This window comes from Carassius auratus, chromosome 30 (genome assembly GCF_003368295.1).
Source record: "Carassius auratus strain Wakin chromosome 30, ASM336829v1, whole genome shotgun sequence".
Taxonomy (NCBI): Eukaryota; Metazoa; Chordata; class Actinopteri; order Cypriniformes; family Cyprinidae; genus Carassius; species Carassius auratus.
In genome coordinates, this window is record NC_039272.1 from 11,780,222 (window position 1) to 11,802,564 (window position 22,343).

A 22,343-nucleotide genomic window follows, 5' to 3' on the forward strand; every position below is an offset into this window, starting at 1 on the left:
TGAATGTGTCCTTGCTAAATTAATGTATTCATATTGTACACATATAACCTTTGAATGGTAGTGTCTATAGGCATAGTAACCTCATTCCCTATATCTGCACAGAACACAGTCAGCCATTTAACTGTATGTACTCAGGGTGAGAGCGCATGTCTTTGGGGCGTGAGCTCTTAGTGCAAACAAAACCATCCACCTGCTTTATTTTACAGAATACAAGTCTCCAACTCAAAGAGCTGTGCGACCAGTACCGTACGATGGAGAAGAAAGCTCAAGCCATAAAAGACTGCATACTGAAGCAGCCTGTTTGGAAAAAGGAGAACCTTCATCCCAAAACATGGTTAAAATCAGACCATGTCAAAGCGTTCACTGAATTTATTCTGCCAAAGGACATTGCAGAAGATGGTGGTTATGACAGTAAGGAAATGTGTGAGTATAGATTTTTCCTTCAAGATTTCTCTCGGTTTACGCTAATGATGATTCCCCAGTACTGTTCATGTGTCAATACTTTTCAAGTTGACGAAACAAGCTGTAATTCAAATTGCCTCTATATTTTAAATTGAGTTGCATATGTGTTCATAAGAATGGAAAGATTGATGCCCGTCTACCATTCATTTTTCAACCATATTTAGAGGAATATTCAGTGTTCAGTACAAGTTAAACGCAATAAATGTATTACGTTTTCCACGTCTTTTCCATGGAAATAAATAAAATCCAAATGATCAATATCAATAAGACAAGAAGACTGAAGCATAACTGAAAAATACATTAAAAGTATGTTAACATGATATTAGTGTTAAAAAAACAACAACAAACATTTCTTTCAAAGTTACTAACACTTAAAAAGATTTAACAATAGAATGTATAAGCGGTTTTATATAATTATGAACATCATATTTCTGTTTGATCAAGCTCACTTGCCTCGGCAACCATAGTTTTAACTTTTTTTTTACGAAAAAGGGGTGTCATTTTTTTTTTCCAATATTAATATTGTTATTATTATTATTTCAAAATTAAACCTATTTTATAACTGTAATGAACTTGAAATATTTCTGAATATTGAACTTTAGATTAGAATTCCTGCTCACAAATGTTATTTCAGAGGTAAGTGTGTACTATTAGTCTGACTCAGCATTCATTTATCACACTTGACATCATCTTCCAACACCCAAAACACAAACTGTACTCAGTGATATTTACACATCTCTGTGTACATCAAATCCTGTAGTCCCTCATAATTAAAAACTGCTGTAGAAAAAAAGATGCCATGGTTTTGAAACATAGTACCATGGTAAAAGCATAGTGAGTACTATGTAAATGCCATGTCAAACCAATATAAACATGATATTCATGCCATCTAATACACCGCTGTTTCATACCTTTTATATAATGCACTAGTATTCAACTGATCATTCAACAGTGTTGGAGGTTGAGAAAGACTTCATAGAAGCAGCAAAGAGAAACGACGTGGAGGGCATGAAGCTTCTCGTTAGAGGCGTTAATGTCAACTCCAAGAATGTGGTATGTCAATAAACTGCTCTCAGCTCCCTTACACACGTGTTATGAGTGTTTAAGAGCAGAATTTGCACAGTAGCATATACAGAGGTGTTTGTTGACCATCTCTGAGCAATTCTTATCAATTTGTGTCTCATGTCAGCACGGTCGAACTGCTCTTCATTATGCTGTGGCCTTCAGAAATGTGGAAGCTGTTGATGTGCTCCTTCGAAGGAGAGCCAAACTAGATTTGCAAGATAAGGTATGTTTGCCCAGTCATTAATGATTGACACGGCTTCCCTTAAGATCAGTACGACACTCATACTGTGTTTCTGCAGCATGGACTGACTGCTGTTCACTTAGCAGCATGGTTTGGGAGTTTGGAAATCCTCAAGTTACTCGTGCAAGCTGGAGCTGACCAAAGCATTGAAAACATGGTGAGCTATTCGCTTAACATACATTTCATTCCTTTATTTTCAGGTTTATTTGACAGGAACCATGCACATCAGTGATACATAAATGTACTATGTGTCAGAATTAGCCAAAAGGCTTATTTTGCATCTACAGTCCCTGGACTGATGGTAAAATTGTCACCCTAAAAATATGAAATAAATAATTTATACATAATATATATGCATATAAAATGTACAATATATCTAATACATGTAGTTCTATCTGTCTATCTGTCTGTCTGTCTATCTATCTATCTATCTATCTATCTATATATATATATATATATATATATATATATATATATATATATATATATATGTATGTATATATGCATGTATGTAATGTAAAAATGCTTCTAATTTTGTGTATTATTCTAAGTGTTTTAAATAATATTTGTTTTCCATTTGAATTGTGTACACTGCAGACGCCCTCTATAAGTGATTGACAAGATCTGCCACTGGAGTTTGTGTAACATCCTCATGTCTTATTCATAATACATTTAGGACATAAATGTCAATATTGTGTGTTCAGGAGGGTCTGAACATGATGCACTGCGCTGCCATGAACAACCACACTGATATTGTAGCTTACATTGTTGAAGACTTGCAAATGGCAGAACTTGACAAAGAAGACCAAGTAAGGAAACAGCAGTCACAATAAAAGCAAGAACAAGAATAAAACGAGAATCTCAAACATAAAGTTTGCATGTTATTTTTCTGTCAGTATGGTAACAGGCTTTTTGGCCTGGCCGCAGCACACGGCTGTGTTCGCATGCTACAGATGCTGATGGAGGAGCCTTACAACATGGCCACCATGGAGGAAAATATGGTTAATTTATTATATGTTTTATTATTATTATTATTATTCACAGAAAAGTATGTGTTGTAGCTGTAATAATTTTTCAGCAGGGCCTGGTTTTCTCTGGTTTGATTGACAGGTTGGGGACACACCTCTGCATCTGGCAGCCAAAAATGGTCAATGTGAAGCACTGCAGTTACTTCTAGACAACTTTAACGTTCGTAATGAGGTCAACCAGGTAAAAATCGGTCCTATTTAATGTAACAGATCCTTATCAACACAGAAAATGCACACACACACTGATGTGATGTATTTGCGGTGTGTAGGCAGGGCAGACCGCTCTGTTTCTGGCTGCAGATGGAGCTCATGAGGACTGTGTACAAACCCTGCTGGAGGCACAGTGTGACCCAAACATCTACACCTTAGTATGTACTGAGTATGTACAGAGGTGATGATTTTAAACATCTCTTTTGAGGGCAACATATTTTACCATTATTGACGATGTTTTAACCATTCAGCACTGATTCTTAGAGAATGCTTGCGTGTGATGCTTTTCAGAGCAGAAGCAGTCCTCTGCATCCAGTCTGTGAGAGGGGCCACTTTCCTATTGTCAAACTCCTCATCAATAGTGGAGCCCAAATGAACGCTCAGAACCAGGTAAGATATTTTCACCAATTTTTTTTTTCTTTTTTCTTTCTGCTGCCTGAAGTTTAAATGCTACTGAATTCACACTGATGTCAATTTTAAGTTAAACTTAAACATTTAGAGTAACATTACATGAGAATGGCATTTTAAACATTGTCATTGAAGTAACTAGTTAAAAGTTTTTTTTTTTTTTTAGCTGGCGTAATAAAAATCAATTAAGTTACATTATAGATAACTAATGAACACTATACTGTTCAAAAGTTTGGGGCCAGTGCGTTATTTGTATTTTTTGGTTATTTATTTATTTATATTAGCACTGTCAAACAATTAATCGTGATTAATCGCAATCCAAAACAAAAGTTTTTGTTTACATAATATATGTATGCAGTGTATATTTATTATTTACATATAAATACACATACATGCATGTACGTCAGACAAATATGTTATGTTTATATAATAAATATATTTATATATAATATAAATTATATGAATATAAAGATATACATGTAAATATACACATAATATACTGTATGTATGTGCATTGATATAAATACATATACACAGTACACACACACATATTATATAAACAAACTTTTATTTTGGATGCGATTAATCACTATTAATCATTTGACTCATTTATTTGTTTATCAAAGATTAACACTAGTATTTATTCATGCGCGGATGCATTCAATTATTCATGACAATAAAGACATTTATGATGTTATGAAAGATTAGTATTTAAAATAAATCCAGTTCTTTTTAACTTTTTTATAAAATAATCTTGGAAAACAATTATCAAATCTTACCTTCCCTGAACAGTTATATGTCCAATTCAAGCTTTAGCTTTAATCAAAGATACATTATTCCTCAAAGCTAAAATAAATTACTAATTAATTAGTACCAAAAGTGAAAATTGACAATGTATAAAATACTGGATTGACATTTTCAAACACTGCAATTTTCTTTTCTTTTAGGTCTCCAGTACTTAGCATTTTAACACACATCTTGTTTCTTCACTTCAACACGAGTATAATCCATGCTAAGCATAAATACCCTAATGCTAGATTAAACCATCAAGATTTATTGACTGATTGATTGTTTCATTTCAGCATTTGCACACTCCATTTCATCTGGCGGTGAAGAACTGTCATATTCCAGTAATCCACACCTTACTTGAGGCTGGCTGTGATCCAAACATAAAGGATCAAGTGCGTTATCATCTGTGAAATGATATTTATCACTGCATGCACGTGTTTCAGTTATTATTTATTCACCACACTCAGATGGGGCAGACTGCACTCCATATCGCGGCTGAGATGGGAAAGGTGGATGTGGTGGAGATGATTCTGAAAGCTGGGGTGGATCTGGAGATTCAGGACAGGGTGACAGACCGTGTCTGACATTTACACTGCCTGATAACACTTTCAAAAGACCGCTGAGAAATAGGCAATTTGAGAGAAGTTATTTTGGTACTTTTTATGTTCTTTCACAGCAAAAGAAAACGGCTCTTGGAGTGGCGGCGAGGGGAAATATGGTGATTATTGTGGACATGATCATCAAAGCTGAGAGATATTTCAGATGGAAGCATGATTTCCAAATGGTAGGTATTCAGATTTCCAATGTGGGTCGAAGCAGACCGTGAAATAAACGCTATTGTGTTTTGTAAAGGAGTGGGAAGCACATTTTCCTCCCACCGAACGTCACGGACTGCTATAACCTCTGTCATTTTCTATTAAACTCTGTGCAGGAGGTGTAATGCAGTATTAAAACGTGTATAATTCAATTCAGAAAGGTCACCACAGCACATTTATTTGCACATGGGTTGCATATGTCAAAAATGATCATTCTGAATAACGGCGAACATTATATTCACTGTAAATATACCTGTGCTAATTTCAGCACCTGGCTTCTGGCAAATCTGGCCTTTCTCAGAGATGGATGTTATTTGATTACCCTTTCAGACTAATACAGATGCTATTGAGAGCCTTCACAACGAATCACCACTGACGTTTAAATTAGATCACACTCCTGACACGAAGCCGGTGCGCGATTTAATATGGGACCTCGCATACAAACACCTCAAGCGCAATGACTGGAAGAAGTTGGCGGAGTTCTGGGAGTTCACAGTTGATCAGGTGGCTGCCATCGAGGAGCAGTGGACAGGTCAGACAAGATGCTTTAGGATCAGATCGTAATATTAAGAGACTTAAAACCATTAAAAAAAAAATACCAACCCCAAACAGGCCTGATGTATTTATGAAAACGTTATTCTTAATAAAACTAAAATCTGTTTCACTATCATGCATATATTTATTTCTTAACTAATAATCATGGTCAGATTATTATTTTAAAATTCCACCGAAAGAAAGTTATAAAAAAAAGTCTATTAAAAAAAGCTATAGATAAATCTGAATTAGTGACACTGACTATAGTGCCCTTAAAGGGATAGTTCACCCATTAATTACTCACCCCTGTAAGACATTCGTTCATCTTCGGAACACAATTAATTTATATATATATTTGTGTGTGTGTTTTAATTACAAATTAATTTTAAATGCATGTGGCATGGTACTCTCGATAATGTCATAGGATGGTGACGTGTAAAAGAATAATTGTTGAATAAAGTTATTATTTCGGTTTTCTTTGCGCACAAAAAAAAATATTCTCATAGCTTCGGTTTAATCACTGATGTCACATGGACTATATTAACGTTAAATGTCCTTACTACATTTCTGGGTCTTGGAACATTTCAGTTACATTGCTCTCTATGGACAGTCAGAGAGCTCTAGGATTTCATCAAAAATATCTTAATTTTTGTTTCCGAAGGTCTTACAGGTTTGGAACATGACAGTACATAATTTATGACAGGATTTTTGGGTAAACTATCCCTTTAAAACCTTGAGTATTTTGATGTTCTAGGTCCTAACAGTTTCCAGGAGCATGGGAACAGGATGCTTCTGATCTGGCTTCATGGAATCATGACAGAAGGGAGCAGCCCAGCCAAAGGCCTGTATGAGGCACTGCTTTCTGTTGGGATTACAAAGATTGCTGGTAAGATATGTCCACAATTTTATTGTCAATAATCTTTTTTATAGAAGTTCTGAGGGATGCGTCGCTAATACAAAAAAGCAATATGACTTTGCGACTTATAAACTATACACTGATGCTTTCAGTCTTTTATAATGTCCCTTACAGTAAAATTAGCAAGGAACCAAATGGCGAAATCTCATTCTATACATTTTTTTCTCATTCCCAGATAAAATAAGAATGGAAGGAACAAACACTGATGCACGGAAATGCACAGTTTCCTGAATTCAAGATGCTTACAAAGACTGCTATGAACTTAAAACAGCACTTTAATTTTTAATTGATCCAACAATTTAGTACTGCCTGTGGATTAAGGTTCAGTACAAACCGATACAGTAGCCGACTGCTCTGAAACAATGAATCAGAAAAGTGTCGCAGATTTTGATTATGACTTTGTAAAACATTATAAAGTAATTGGTGACAAACAACTTGAATAAATTAAAGAAACCATGTCATGTAATAAATAATGATTCTTCAATTAAAATCTTGGCATTTTCAGTATAAAACAACTTACCTTCATTCCATGTTATGAAAATAAAAATTACATTTAGGACTAAAAATGTATTAAATCTAATTCAAAGCCTCTTAACAAATCAAATACTACTGAGTTACAATATCCAGACTCAAGACCTGAGAGATAAATGAACGAGTGTGTGTGTGTGTGTGTGTTAGTCCACAACTTTGATGGAGTGGATGTGAAAGGTGGAGGAGGGGCCTCTGGGTTGGCTGGAGGAGCTCTTGCTACTGGAGACAGTCTGACTCTGAAGAGCAGAGCGAGGGAATTTAGCTGCTGTTGCCTGGCCGACAGTGAGCTGGAAATGGTGAAAAAAAAATTGAATGAACATTATGTGTGTTTGATGTTTTGATATCATCACAAGTACTTCGACATCTGTAGGGATGTTTCTTGATACCTGAGTGACAGGGTGATGTCTTTCTATAACAACTGAACTCATGGGAGGAGCCACGCCCATGAGATGCAGAGCTGCAGGGGGGCGGACCGTCCGGTTATGCTCTGGCCGTCCCGTCAAACGAGCGGTCACGGTCTTGGTGGCTTTTTGCTTGCCAGCTGTTACTATCCGTGTGCTCGCCTAAAGAAGAGAATAGTATAGTGCCATTAAAAGCGAGCAGTTTTCAGAACATTCGACACAAAAAATAAATCGTTGTAATCCCAAACATTTTCAAAGACGGCTTAAAAACAGGTTGAGAGGGTTGATATAAAATATATTTCTAAATACACTTGCAGTGAAATGTGGTACCTGTCTGAAAGAGCTTGTACTGCCCCCTGGTGGTCCGGAAGAATTCACCGTGGTTGAGAAAATAGTTTCTGCTCTTGGGCCTGTGCTTGAGCCAGACTGAGAGACAAAATGTTCCTGCAGAGACAAATACACTTATGAATTTTAAAACATTTTTCTGACTGATTAGACTGTCATGAGAAATTTTCTTGGAAATAGAACACAAAAATACAAAAACAAGCATTTGGTACTAATGAAGTAATGGCGCTTAACTTGACAACTTAAAGGCATCTGTGAAAACACTACAATCTCGTAATGATGTTCCATCAAGCTTGATATTGAAATGGAAAGCATTACATACACAATGTTTATCAATATGAAAACAATAGTGCTAAATATGACAGCTGTGTTCAAAGCATTGTTTCTTGAACATCTTACCGCCTCTACATCCTCTGTGATGCTGTGGGAGGGGCCCAAATGTACTGGACTCTCCATGACAACTGGACTGAGCCGTGATGACGAGACCGTCCGTGGAGGGTGATTGGCCATTGAGCTGGTGCTTGGCTCCTCCCCTGCAGGTGGAATATCTACAAAAAAAGAAACTAATAAGTGAAGTCTAGAGTCACTGGACTGCATAAGGTTTGATCTTTGGAAATTATTATTTCGCAAACTAAAAAAAAGAATATAGTACCATGTACATGAAGATATTAACAACCCTGATTCCATTTGCATTATTGTTTCGGATCCAATTCCATTCTTTTATTATCAAATTCTGTCTCACTCTCTCTCTCTCTCTCTCTCTGATACTCATTGTCTCAATAAATTAAAGGAATAGTCAATTAAATTTGGCAAAATTTCACAGGCAAAAAAAATTCCATTATCAGATAACAGTGCAGTAATGTATAAGGCACGGCTCACTTAAAAGTCACTTTCAAACCAAGCAGCATTTAGGTGAATTAGTACTGCCTTTTATTATTACTTTTCTTTAAGTTTCCTAAACTCTGTCCTTCTGCTGTTTGTTTAGCCAAAAAATTATGAATGGCTGGCTTTTAGTTGTCTGCACACCCTGGAATAAGTATTTAAACACAGAAAAATATCTATCGACACACTTCAACATTTAACATTTGTCAAGTGACAAATGATAAATGACATGTATTCAGCGATTTATAAATGACCTTTTGTCAAATCCTCAGTTTTTAACAGTAACATGAAGAGGGTTTATGACATTCGACATTTTTTTTTTTTTACATATCAAGGGAAATATCAGAGTATCTGTCAATCTGCACTTCAAGAATGTAACGATTGGTTACCATCTATCCTCTTACCACGGTCCAGTCTACCCGCTTCTCCAGTGTTGAACATGCTAAGGGCCTCGATGTTGAGAGCACAGACCCCACGCATGAAAGCTTTCTTCATAGAGTCCTCATAGCGCTCTCGCTCGGTGTGCAGCCTGTTGATTTCAGCTTGAGCTTTCTGGAGCTCCTCTACATACTGACAAACACAATCACCAAACTGTCATGTAATGTCCAAACCCAGTAACTTTTTAAACATGGAATCATTCCCACTTCCAGTAAAATTGTGGTATGGGCTCCAATCACCTGTGCCATCTTGGCCTCGTAGTCTGTAGAGAGCTGCATGCAGACGTCCTCTGCTCTGGCACAACATGCTCTCTCCACACGCTCCCGCCACCCGTTCTGGATGAGCGAGTGCCAGCCTGCCCACACCTTCCTCTTCAGCTGCAAATGATAGTGCTGCTCCGCCAGTCTGCCCCCCTGTGCCTGAAGCACACACACAAATACAAAAATTAATTAATTAAATGTTTAATTAAGGTCGCTTATTATTTGATAAAAGTAATTTTTTGAAATATTTGTACAATTTTAAACAGCCATATCCAGTTTTCAGTAACAACAAGATCCTTCAGAAATCATTATAATATGCTGATTTGCTGCTCAAGAAAAAGTTCTGATTGTTGAAAACTGACTGAAGAATTTGAATGAAGGTAGTGTGTGTGTGTGTGTCTTGTGTATAAACTTTCAGCTTCTTTGTTGAAGAGTTACCAAAACACAAACAGGCTTTTGAAATATATTGATTAATCCCAATCAGTGTTGGCAGTAACTAGTTACAGTAATAATATTACTTTGTGCAGCAACTAGTGGTGTAACTAATTACTAATATGATTTCAGTAATAATATTTGCTTACACTTTACGTATTTTAAGGTGTCCTTATAGTGTGATTATACATTTAAGTAGTAAGCAATATTAATTAACTACATGTACTTACTATATGATGAGGGTTCGGATTAGGGAATACTTTAGGGTTACTTGCATGTTATTATGCATAATTTGTTGTTATTATAATAGTAAGTACATGTAATGTGTTACAAGGAAACCTTAAAATAAAGTATTACTTAATATTTCAGATATAATCCATAATATAGCTAGTTACCTACTTTTGATTACATAACCCCTACTGATTTGAAGTCCAACAATCCAATAATTCCTAGATCTATTTCAATACTTTTCACGACTCATGAATACATGAAGACACCAGGGGTCTCATTTATAAAACTCTCCGTATATTTCATCCCAAAAATTTTACGTAGGCACAAAAGCTAGATTTTTCATATGCCCAAAAGCTTTCAGATTTATAAAACCATGCGCACGCCAGAACCTGTGCAAAAATCTCTTTATAAATCCAAGTCAGGGGAAGATTGTGCATATGTGCATTTCCACCTCATCTCCTCCCCGAAATGACCATATATGGAGCTTACAACGCCTTGTTTTACTATGTATAACCTTATCTGCATATCATTTACACGCGAATTCCCATGCACATGACACAATGTTTAACACAGAGACCGTAGGGAAATAGTATCCCTGCTCTCTTTTAGAATAAATACATGAGAATATCAATAAAAACAAAATGGTTTCAAATAGTTCTCAGATATTTTAGATGACCTCATTCTTTTACAGTGGCCAAATAGAATTTAGATTATTTCGAATTAAATGTATGCAGTTTTGCTGATAAGATGGAAACAGATAAACGCATATTTATTGCAGTGTATTGTCTGATTCGGCGCGTCACTGACAAAGTATTGTAAAAAGGAAACATGCAAATCTTACCGTTTTCTCCTAGTTATGTCCTTCAAATATAGTGGAATTTTTCCTAATGTTGTAGAGATGACTTTACATGACATTAACAACTCCGTGCAGCTGTGGTTGTACAGTAATCCAGCAGTGTCCGCCATAATATCACAGTAAGTACGCTTCATCGATCATTGTTCTTCTCGCTAAAATATTTCTCATAACATGTGGTCTGTAGTTTAGTTTAAAGATTATTTATTGTGCACCTATAGCACTCCTCGCTTTAATAAAAATAACATTTCACAGGAAAATTGTTTATTGTTAAATTATGCAAATTATGTTGTTTGTAAAATAATGTAATTTCAGTGTTTATCCCTTTTAATGCGAGTGGAATATTTAATGTAAATGTGTATTTCGACATGAAAAATTAATTCATTTTCTCACTCCATGAAAAAAAGTTTGTACACATGGTTTATAATGTCCATTCAGATTTACACAAAGTTAATTCTTTATAAATACCGAAATGTGCGTAAAAAATGGCGTACGCAATTTCTATGCCTATTTTGGGAGTACGCAACATTTATAAATGAGACCCCGGAGCTTGGAATATGGAAAAACATACATATAACAAATGGAAATATTGTCATTACATTGATTTTGTGAGAAACACTAATGTGTGGCATTGTGGCAGCATGGAAGTTGTGGCATTACTCTACTCTGACATTACATGGCTTACTCACCCACATCCCTCTGATCCTGTCCTGAAACTTAAGCTATTTTTTTTTTATAAAATACATCAGGAAATATAATTGTATATGGGTAACAGAAAAATTATAGCTTTACTTAGCTTCAAGCTACACATGACAATTAATGAGCTTAACACAACACTTAAAAGTCACCACTGAGTGTTTGTAATATCTTCAGACTGCGATCCAATGTGGAATTTGGTCAAATGATAAGGCAGAATTATATTGTTAGTACATTTCAGAACTATCCTTTTAAATGCAGAAGGGCCGTGAAACTGCAATTTCTTCAAGGAAAGAACATGAATACAAAACACATGCCTGTCTGAAGTATCAATCTGATGCGAGTAAACAACACTGTCTGAAAAACATCTGCCCTGTGTGTGTGTGTCAGTCTGAGCTGCCCCGTCTCACCTCCTCTCTGGCAGCACACTGCTGTAGTCTCCACTGGGAGAAACTCCTCATCAGCTCCAGCTTCTCCCTCTGCCTGTCAAGCGCCCTGCTCAGATTCACGATCACCTGCAGATGGCAAAGGCCAAGCAGGAGATGACAGACCAGAAAACAAAGACTTACAGCCTGTGAAAAACTGACACAGCAGCATTTTTCACCTCTTTCAAAGCTTTATATTCAATACCAATATCTCTGTTACTTTAGCAAATGTTTATTAACTTCATATTACAGGACCAGCCCATTAATTATCAATATCTGTATGCACCTCATCTTTTCTCTGGTTGGAGATCTTGTAGGTGTTGAGCAGGTCTTTCAGACCATCCATCTCGGCATTTACAGCAGCCATATGGGCTGCATGTTTCTCCCGCTCCTTCTTAAGCTCCAGTCTGTGCTGCTCCACAAAGGCCAGTTTCCATTTCCTCAGCTCCATCATCACATTACTCTGTAAACACACCAACAAACAGTTCCTAATGCATTATAGTGTGAAGAAAAACACTACTTACCCGTGTTATTTTACTATCACTAAAATACTATTATAGTTTGATATTTGAAGTTTTTTTTATTAAACTTTTTAAAAAAAAGCCTTTATTTCTGTATTTTTCTTCTTCTTTTTTTATATGGTTTTAGTTTACAATAACTTTACTATTTGCAATACATAAATGCAAAGCAAACCTTAAGGTTTGTGCTCCAGGTGTCCAAAATGTTCTCCATCTTGTTCAGGTTCTCCTCTGAGATGAACATCTCGGTCATGACGGTGGTCAGAGCATCAGGGCTGTTTTGTCCTGATCTGTCTGATCCAGTCAGCGACCTCGCTGACCTTTCCTCAGATGACAAGCTATTAGCTGAAGTAGAAGCAATATTATAAAACACAAAGTTCGAAATTCTGATTGAATGACAAACATCTGAAAGCAAGAGGGCTGAGAGATTCTATGAAGTTACCCTCGGATGCTCGACTTTGTGGTCTGGATTCTTCCAATGATGGAGTTGGCGTAGCCCCGTTGTCTGAGTGCCCTTCATTATCTGAAATTAAACAGTGGTTCTCAGTCTTTTTGACTTCAAGGCCCTACTACAAAATATTTCTGATACTTCTGCCTTTATGAAAAAAAGCTTTTACAGAAACCAGGTTTGGCAACATAGTAAAATAATTCAGAAACATTATTATAAACAAATCAAAATAATTAAATTCCAATAACAGAATATTCTACATGGTTGAAACTTTTTATTACCAGTAAATTTACACGACTCATTTACCTTTTTTTTTTTTTACTCGCAAATATCAATTTCTACCTGAAAACATCTTAGAGCTTTATAAAATATATTAAATTACTGAAGATTTTATACATTTCCACAACTTTTCTGTTCTTGTGGTCCCTTTGGATGTGTGCTGTGATCCCCACAGTCAAGAATCACTGCTTTAAATCTACATACCTCTCAACCAAATAATTACGTGCAACATTGGGCTCCGGAATTTGGAATTATCTGACATTATTATCTCCTAAATATGCATTATATGTTAAGGGTCTACCTGCAGTGTGTTGAGCAGGCGTCCCTCTTTTAGTCGTTTGCTGTAAACTCTTGGAGAGTTGATTTGTGCTCAATGTCTGTGATGGGATACTTGGGTCATACTTCGGAGTCACAACAGCATATCGAAGAAGTTCTTCATACTCATCCTAAAATAAAATTTAAAAGAGAAGGAACTATATCAAAGCGTCCTTTAAACGGTCAAAACTGACAGAAAATCAGAGTCATAAACCTTAGTGACTTTTGTGATGGTGGATATGATAACTCACCTGAAGCACAGAGGAAACAGAGCTGCCTCTGTCTGAATCTCTTGGTAAAACTGGACTGTTTTGCTCCCCTTCATCTGATGACATCTGAAATACAGAATGAATCAGGATGTGTTACACATAACAATGTTTAAATGACTCATTTAAGTTCAAATAGACCGAAAGAACCAACTCTTCTTTAATGCAAGAACTGTATTCCAGTCCAGTCTACTTCAGAACTATTTAATCTTAAATAACGTTACTGATTAAGACAACTCGATCTATCAGCTAAACGTCTTACATACAAAATACTACTAAAAAACTGACAATCGTGTATTTATAGAAGTAACGTTAGTTAAAAAGCTAACGAAGATTGCAGGGATTTTGTTTATTTGAGCAGAAGTAGAAGCAGTGATTTCTCGACAGAGGTTTTCTCGAAGTAAGGAAACTTAGCAGTTTTTGTTTGCCAATGTTCATATAAAAAAAGTCAAATATTGACGCAGTTTGCACGCAGGTCACGTTAGACATAAAAAGCCAGTCCCAGAACCGAAGCGAAAGTGCAAACTGAGTTCCTGTTGTAGCTTCACCGCGCTGTTAGCCTCTTACTGAGTTCCTAAGCTAAATCTGCTAAGCGTCGTGTGTGGTGCGGCAGAGAAATAAAACAGTACAATCGTTACCTTCTCAGTGAGTGTTTTAAAGGTATTTGTTCCTCTACCAAATTAATCGTTCAATCTGCAAGACTGCAAGTACCCACTCTACTGTTAAAAAGCACCGTTTCAAACTGCTAGACGCTGCAGTAAAAGCAGTTTTGATTGGTTGAAAATTTGGCACGTCTCTCTTTGCTTTTGTGATTGGTTAGAATGTTTCCGTAGTAACAGGGACGCGGTTGTATTGTTCTTTTCTCAAAAGTATATAATATATATTCTGCTTTATTCCTTATTTTAATTTCCTTTATTTTTTTATTTTTATTTTTTGGGCTGTGGATTTCTTAGCATTTAGCAGACGTTTTGTAGCTACAAAAGAGTTCACATTATCACTGTTATAACAACTCACTTGATTAGCGACCTAGGAATATACAAACTGGCAATACACATAAAAGTATGGATTAAAAAACGTAAAGTTGCAATAAAATAAAATGCAACTTCGTAAATATTTCTTAAATATTTCTTATTATATTCGTTAATATTTCTTTACGTAAATATTAAATTCATGGGCTTCAGTTATCTTTTTTATTCTTAATGCATTAATGATGGCTCAGAATGATTTCCAATATTAAGACGAAAATATTTACGAATATTTAAGAAATATTCGTAGGCTAAATATTTTTTCTTCGTTTATTTATTTAAACTTTACTTCCCCATTTTTTAACCCATAATTTTATGTGTACTGCCAGTTTGAATGACAGTTCAATCTCATAATAAATAGGCTAAAGAAAAACTAAAACACAAAGAAAGGAAATTTAGAGAAGAAAATCAATCTGAGCCGTGATTAACGCATTAAGAATCAAAAAGATAACTGAAGCGCATGAATTGAATGAATGAATCAGGCCTCATAATACAATGACCCACACACAGACCTTCATGAATAAAAGCACTGCTCTGTTTCATGCTATATAAACCCTGCAGGTATTTTGTGCTAGAGTGCTTTTTAATTCGGTCATCAGGACTCTTAAGTACAATAACTTCAAGGTTATTTTGATTTCAGGAGGTAGGCTACATAGGACTACATTACACAGTAACACAGTATGGGCCTACATCTTTTCCATTTAAAACAATAATACAATTCTCAAATCTTACATCTGCATCAGGAATTAAAAGCAACTGGAGTATAATTCACAGGATGGGCTCTTTCTTATTTTGCTGTTATTGTTAATGTTGTGGACATTTCAGCAAACTGTTTTGTAGACTGCATCGAATTAGTTCGTTGTGTAGCCTATTTGTGTTAAATGAAATATATTCTTCATTGCTTGTTAATCATAGCACATGTTCTTAGTAAATGATTCCACTTTATCTGTCACTCTTTTTGTGCTCTGCCATTTGAAGTATCTTTACCCCAATAATTTGCCTCCTGCCTCAGCCCCCCAGCTCAAATGTCAAGCTACGCTTATGATTATAGAAACCTTAATAAAATGTCCAGCTCAGCATGAATTCAAATACGGCTTCTGAATCTCAGCCTGAAAAACACAAATGTGTTTGAATTTGCCCTCACTTGGAAGTCAACCCACATTCTTTACTCACAACCTGGTTCAATTTGTTCCAGGACAATAGTCTCAAGCCATTAAATGAACTTTCTCCCCTGTGGTGTTTCTGAAGAGGTATGTGGGATTCAGAATGCAGAAACTGTAGACAGAGGACAGCAATAATAAAAGGAGTTGAGTTAGGAGGTCAATCAAATAAAAAAAAGAAAGAAGAAGAAGAAGAAGCAGTTAGCAGTTTCAGAGACACTTAATGGTTCTTAAGATAATGTAATTGTGTTGTCTAAGGAAACTGATTATTATTCTGCAAAGTGTGCTACAGAGTGTGCTGTTAGATGGACACATTGTCTGCCCTGCATGACTGAGCATGAAATGAATATACTTTGGTGAAATTACTATGAAATTTCATAAGTTCGATTTCCCTTTATTTGCAATACATTTGATTCTCTGTATGACTGATGTAATATTAATATACCAACTGAAGAACTAAAATCTATACTTTTTTAGTCATGATGAATCAAAGATCTTCACAAGGAGCATTTTTAATACTAATGTAAAGAACATGCAAAAAAAAAATTATTCAGGATAACAGAAATTATACAAAGATAATACAATATACAAAGATTATACAAAGACCTATATTATACACAGGTTATACGTGAATTACAGTCTTTTGTAATTATTTTTTACATGATAATTTATTTCAGTGAATCGTTCAGTTTGGACATTAATATTATACAAACGTGCTTATGTGATCACGTTATTCATGTTTTAGCTGCTTTGCACTTGGAAAAGTTAGCAAATTTTAAATCTGTGATCAGATATTCGGAGCATATGCAGAACTCTCCCATTATTATTCAGGGAATCCTTCATAGGCAACAACAGCTGTCATAAAGCCTTTCTACTTTGAAGCACTGCAGCAACCAAAAATGTAAAACACCTTTGAGGTATTTATCATTGCTCACAACTAAGACAGGCAGGTTGTGAATTATTGTTGTAGCATTTATGTCAAAGTTCTTCTTTTTTGTGCTAAGAAAGCATGAAGCACATTTTGTGAGCAAAGTGGATTCTTCACCACTGCGTGTTCTCATTTGTATTCATTAGCCAATAGAGGAGGCTCTGGTGTATGATTTATCATTGCATGCTGATCTATTTTAAGTATTAGCTAAGATGGTTATATGTCAGTCTGTAAGATGGAAAGGCCAAGTCTAATGACTGCTGTTATGACTGCTGAACTGATCGCTCAGTTTTTATTATTGTCAGTCTCTTAGTAGAAATGTTTCAAACCTTTTTTTTTTCAGAAAAGAAATTGTATGAGAAAAATATGATATAATGTCAACACTGACATAATGTTACACGTTACAATGTTTTCGAGATCATCTAGCTGTGGTACATGCTGACTCACATCAAAACTAGAAAACCAGTCAGTATCTGGTGTGACCACCATTTGCCTCACGCAGTGCAACACATCTCATTCAGAGTTGAACAGGTTGTTGATTGTGACCTCTTGAATGTTGGTCCACTCTTCTTCAGTGGCCATGCAAATTTGCTGGATATTGGCAGGAACTGGAACACGCTGTCGTATACACCGATCCAGAGCGTCCCAAACATGTTCAATGGGTGACATGTCCAGTGAGTATGCTGGACATGCAAGAACTGGGATTTTTTTCAGCTTCCAGGAATTGTGTACTGATCCTTGCAACATGGGGCCTTGCATTATCATGCTGCAACATGAGGTGATGGTTGTGGATGAATGGCACAACAATGGGCCTCAGGATCTCGTCACGGTATCTGTGCATTCAAAATGGCATCAATAAAATGCACCTGTGTTCGTTGTTCATAACATACGCCTGCCCATACCATAACCCCACCGCCACCATGGCCCTTAGATGGCACTGCATCACATACAGGAATGCTACTGTAATGGAAATCACAACATGGGCATTTTCCAACATGACAATGCCAGACCACATATTGCATCAATTACAACATCATGACTGCATAGAAGAAGGATCCGGGTACTGAAATGGCCAGCCTACAGTCCAGATCATTCACCCATAGAAAACATTTGGCGCATCATAAAGAGGAAGATGCGACAAAGAAGACCTAAGACAGTTGAGCAACTAGAAGTCTGTATTAGACAAGAGTGGGACAATAGTCCTATTCCTAAACTTGAGCAACTTGTCTCCTCAGTCCCCAGACGTTTGCAGACTGTTATAAAAAGAAGAGGGGATGCCACACAGTGGTGAACATGGCCTTGTCCCAACTTTTTTTAGATGTGTTGATGCCATGAAATTTAAAATCAACTTATTTTCCCCTTAAAATTATACATTTTCTCAGTTTAAACATTTAATATGTCATCTATGTTGTATTCTAAATAAAATATTGAAATTTGAAACTTCCACATCATTGCATTCTGTTTTTATTCACAATTTGTACATTGTCTCAACTTTTTTGGAATTGGGTTTGTACATATCATGGGTAAACTGGGTTTTACTGTGTTAATAGGTTAATAAATCAAGATTATTGGTCTTGTTTAGTGCTTTTTGCTTTAATATCCCATCTAAAACATAACTTAACCCTTTAACTGATATATTATACCTTAATTTGATAGGGAATATATCTGTCAAAAGGAGATGAGAAAGCAATCTTTCCACAGCTCTACTGTCCCACTTCTGTGTCTGCTTTTGCCATGGGGGGGTGGGAATTTCCAGTTTTCAAGTGACAGCAGCATTTTACAAACTTTCATCAGTCACACGAAAGGAAGAATGTAAAGATAAAAAGCTAACACATTGGGATTAATCACTGTAGATTTAGTTTTTCTCCCTTTTATGACATTATTTCTTGTTATGGGCAAAATATTGAGCCCCCAGTTTGGATGCGTTTCTTGGCAAAGAACCTTAATTCTACCAGAAATACTCGGAGAAGATATTGTAACAAATCATCCATTTATTAATGACCCAGCAAGCTATATATATATGGTAGTATTGGCGTAGGCCCCATCCGTAAATAGCAGTCCGAGGGTATGGATTCAGTGTTTCCTGCCTGAAGATGAAGGCAGAGGCGCAGCCGACCCCCGTGAGGTTTTAAGAGGGACCATCCTGGTGGTGGTGGGGTGGTTGGAGAGAAAGAACATCCTGCGGGGGTAAGGAAGATGGAGAGAAGAAGCTTTGTTTTTGGTGAGTGAGGAAACCATCTTGGTGGTGGAGGGGAGGGTGGTGGTGAGTGAAGCGTTCAGCATCTGCAAACTCAGACAAGTGTAAGCACAGGTTCTTTATACTTCTATTATTAGAATGACAATTGATAAGGTAATAGGTGACGCTAACAATTGAGTCTACCTGGCAGAACTTATGCTAAAGCTTTCATTTCTTTTTATGACTAGTATATTATGATTCCATTGTAATGCTGAAAATCAGACAAGTAATGAGTTTACATGTACATTATTATATGAAATCACCTACTACAGTCAGCCGTTGAATACTCTGGGCCTAAAAAATGCGTAATTTTCTTTCAGTTATACCTTTTATTAATATATATATGGAGAGATGTAATATCTTCTTCATTCTATTTATTTTTATTTATTTTCATTTAACTAACACACCTCTGAGAATGAGAATACCTGCATGTTCAACAATAAATAAATAAATAAACAAACAATAATGGGTGTAGCCTAAAAGATAATTATTTTAAAAAGCATATATTTTAAAAGAATATAATTAATTTCATGAATATCAAGGACTTTCTCAGGGTTAATCCATTTGATCTAATCAGTATGTGCCTATTTATAAAATATGTGAAAGTTCACCCAAAAATGGAAATTGTGTCATCATTGTGTCATCTTCAAGTTGCAAACCTATTATTTTCTCTCTTCTGTTGAGTAAAATTATTATATTTTGCTGAATGTTGGTAACCAAACAGTTAAATGCATACTTTTCTTTAAGAAATACATTTTTATTATACAGATGTTATATTCATTCTATTTATTTTTATTCATTTATTTTCATTTAACTTTTTGATACACAATACCCTGTTGGGGCAACTTAATTGCTTCACTTTATTCTGCTCTGTGTTACACTATTTAAAGACAAATGGATTTGTTGTGTTTTCATAGTTAAGAGATTATAAGCTAAACGCAGCCTTTTTTGGGGGTCTGCATTGAATGTTCTTAGATGATGATGATAAATTTGTTAGAATAAAGATTGATCTGTTGAAAGCAGTTATTTTGAGTTAGATGCCAAATGCCTTCCTCCTATATTTGACATTGAAGGGGTGCAAACAATATATTTGACCACTGGTGACTATTTGCCACACGTTCAAATACTATTTTCAAAAAAAAAAAAAAAAAAACCTGGGGAAGATAAATGCAGAACATGTTCACATAGACCACTATTGACATGACCATATGCATGAAACCATTCAGAAACAAGTGAGCACAAATGGGTTAAATCAAACTGTTTGTTTTTTCTTAGATTTTTGACTCAAAAATTATATAGGATGAAATTCCAATGATAGTCACAACTGAGGACACAGTAATATTGCAGAGTATAGCTCATTAAGTTAAGTGCTTCTTGGCTTTTAATCATAGATGAGTGTATCCTCCTCTGTGGCTCAGTCATAAATAAGGAACAGAAGCATAAGATAACACAACAGACGGAATTAGAGGTCACTGATTCATACATACTGACTTGCACAAGCTATTGCTATAGTATCCAGAATCTTGTCAAACATTGCATGTCTTTTGAACGAATCGTCGTCCCTTTGAAAAGCATATTTGAGTTTCAATGAAACACAACTATGTATTTATGTATGTATATTAGCTTAATGTGGCCAGATTCCTCTAACTGGATGTTCCCTTTCGAACATTCACTCTCATTATATATGGGAAAACTCCTTTTTTCCATTCTGCTGATGCCTGATTTGTTCACGTTTTTGTAGCTGCACAGAAGGGGCAGGGCCAACTGCTATATAAGTAGGCCTGTAGCGCTATTCATCAGATTATTCTCCTTCAGCAATGAGGACCATTTCTTTGCTGACTCTTCTAAAGCCGTAGAAGAAGCTCCAGCTCTGCTCACTGCTGTGGAAGAAGCTGAGGCAGTGACGTAAGTGATCTCTGTGGTTTTTTGTGGTTTTTGAGCTCCTTGCACAATAACACAATAAAGATGGTAACAGCTAGTGTGCCGCCTGCCTCGGCTGCGCCCATGCAGAGTCTGTGCTCGCTGAGGGCTCATGCTCTTCCTGCAAGAGCATGAGTCTCTCTCGTCTATGCTCACAGGTCGCCTTGTTTCATCAAGGTGATCCCCCCACCAGGCCCTCCCGTCTTTCTCCTCACCAAGAGGAAAAAACAGCAGGTCAGTGGATCTTATCCAGCGGGCAGTGTCACATCGGCTCAGCGCCTGCGTGCCCCTCCCTCCCCACTTCTTCTCACGAATTGCTTCACAAATGAGGACCAGCATACCTATTCAGCTGCGAGTGGACTGGTCTCATTCGGCGCGCTCCAAGAGGACATTATCATTGATGATATCACCACCGCCGACTCTGTGTCCTTGGCGGTGTCAGAAATGGAGGAATGGAGTGATTCGAGCGAGGAGCCAGAAACAGCCCCTCCCCTCAGGTGCAGAGAATGAAGCCAGACGCCGGGCTTATCCGCGTCATTGCAAAGGCTGTGGAGGATCTGGGCCTTGAGTGATCCACTCTGGACGAGGCCGTCCATGGCTTACTGGAGGAACAGATCCTGCCAGAGACCCGCCAGCAATCCTCTCACCCACAGCAACAGACCATGGCCAGCCTGGTGGTGGTGGAGTGAAACCTATGGATAACGCTGACAGAAATCAGGGTTGCCGAGAAAATGGCCTCACGTCCTGCAGGTGCAGTGCATACCAGAATATTTTACTGCTGTGATAGTGGAGACACATACTGTAAAGAGCAAAATTCCTCATCCTCTCTCAATCACAAACACTTATGCGAATGCAGACTCCCCGCTTTTGACGTGACATACAGCCAAGTATGGTGACCCATACTCAGAATTTGTGCTCTGCATTTAATCCATCCAAAGTGCACACACACAGAGCAGTGAACACATACACACACACACACTGTGAACACACACCTGGAGCAGTGGGCAGCCATTTATGCTGCAACGCCCGGGGAGCAGTTCGGGGTTTGGTGCCTTGCTCAAGGGCACCTAAGTCGTGGTATTGAAGGTGGTGGTATTCAAGGCGAGCTCTTGTTCGAGAAAATAAAACCTCTCGCCTCCCATTACATGGTCTGGGCAGCCATTCCAGGAATCTTGAGATGGGTTTTGGAAACAATTCGACGAGGCTACTCCCTACAGTATGCTCACAGACCTTGTTCAAACCTCTGTTCCAGACAATGAAGCTATTGTTCTTTTGCAGGAGGTGCA

At 36.8% G+C, this 22,343-nt stretch overlaps 2 protein-coding genes across 2 annotated transcripts; one reads left to right on the forward strand and one right to left on the reverse strand.

Moving 5' to 3' along the window:
- The first annotated feature begins 188 nt into the window (after positions 1 to 188).
- Positions 189 to 6,731, forward strand: ankdd1b (ankyrin repeat and death domain containing 1B). The gene is made up of 15 exons (XM_026211377.1): positions 189 to 423; positions 1,415 to 1,515; positions 1,652 to 1,750; positions 1,827 to 1,925; positions 2,473 to 2,577; positions 2,665 to 2,769; positions 2,879 to 2,977; positions 3,066 to 3,164; positions 3,298 to 3,396; positions 4,497 to 4,595; positions 4,671 to 4,769; positions 4,880 to 4,987; positions 5,349 to 5,550; positions 6,307 to 6,438; positions 6,644 to 6,731. The coding sequence occupies exons 1-15, from the start codon at positions 252 to 254 to the stop codon at positions 6,697 to 6,699; spliced, it is 1,674 nt and encodes a 557-aa protein (XP_026067162.1). The 5' UTR covers positions 189 to 251; the 3' UTR covers positions 6,700 to 6,731.
- On the reverse strand, positions 6,726 to 14,554 carry poc5 (POC5 centriolar protein homolog (Chlamydomonas)). The gene is made up of 13 exons (XM_026211378.1): positions 14,427 to 14,554; positions 13,774 to 13,857; positions 13,509 to 13,653; positions 12,923 to 13,003; positions 12,656 to 12,825; positions 12,249 to 12,425; positions 11,948 to 12,052; positions 9,305 to 9,484; positions 9,032 to 9,197; positions 8,145 to 8,293; positions 7,731 to 7,844; positions 7,386 to 7,562; positions 6,726 to 7,286 (listed from the first exon to the last, which is right to left on the reverse strand). The coding sequence occupies exons 2-13, from the start codon at positions 13,855 to 13,857 to the stop codon at positions 7,143 to 7,145; spliced, it is 1,692 nt and encodes a 563-aa protein (XP_026067163.1). The 5' UTR covers positions 14,427 to 14,554; the 3' UTR covers positions 6,726 to 7,142.
- Between the last annotated feature and the right edge of the window lie 7,789 nt (positions 14,555 to 22,343).

Coding starts and splice junctions, on each gene's coding strand:
- poc5 (XM_026211378.1), bottom strand. CDS start 13,857: ATGTCATCAGATGAAGGGGAGCAAAACAGTCCAGTTTTACCAAGAGAT. Junction 7,845..8,144: donor TCACAGAGGATGTAGAGGCG/GTAAGATGTTCA, acceptor TTGTCTCTGCAG/GAACATTTTGTCTCTCAGTC. Junction 7,563..7,730: donor GTACAAGCTCTTTCAGACAG/GTACCACATTTC, acceptor TCTCTTCTTTAG/GCGAGCACACGGATAGTAAC.
- ankdd1b (XM_026211377.1), top strand. CDS start 252: ATGGAGAAGAAAGCTCAAGCCATAAAAGACTGCATACTGAAGCAGCCT. Junction 424..1,414: donor TTATGACAGTAAGGAAATGT/GTGAGTATAGAT, acceptor ATCATTCAACAG/TGTTGGAGGTTGAGAAAGAC. Junction 2,578..2,664: donor AACTTGACAAAGAAGACCAA/GTAAGGAAACAG, acceptor TTTTTCTGTCAG/TATGGTAACAGGCTTTTTGG.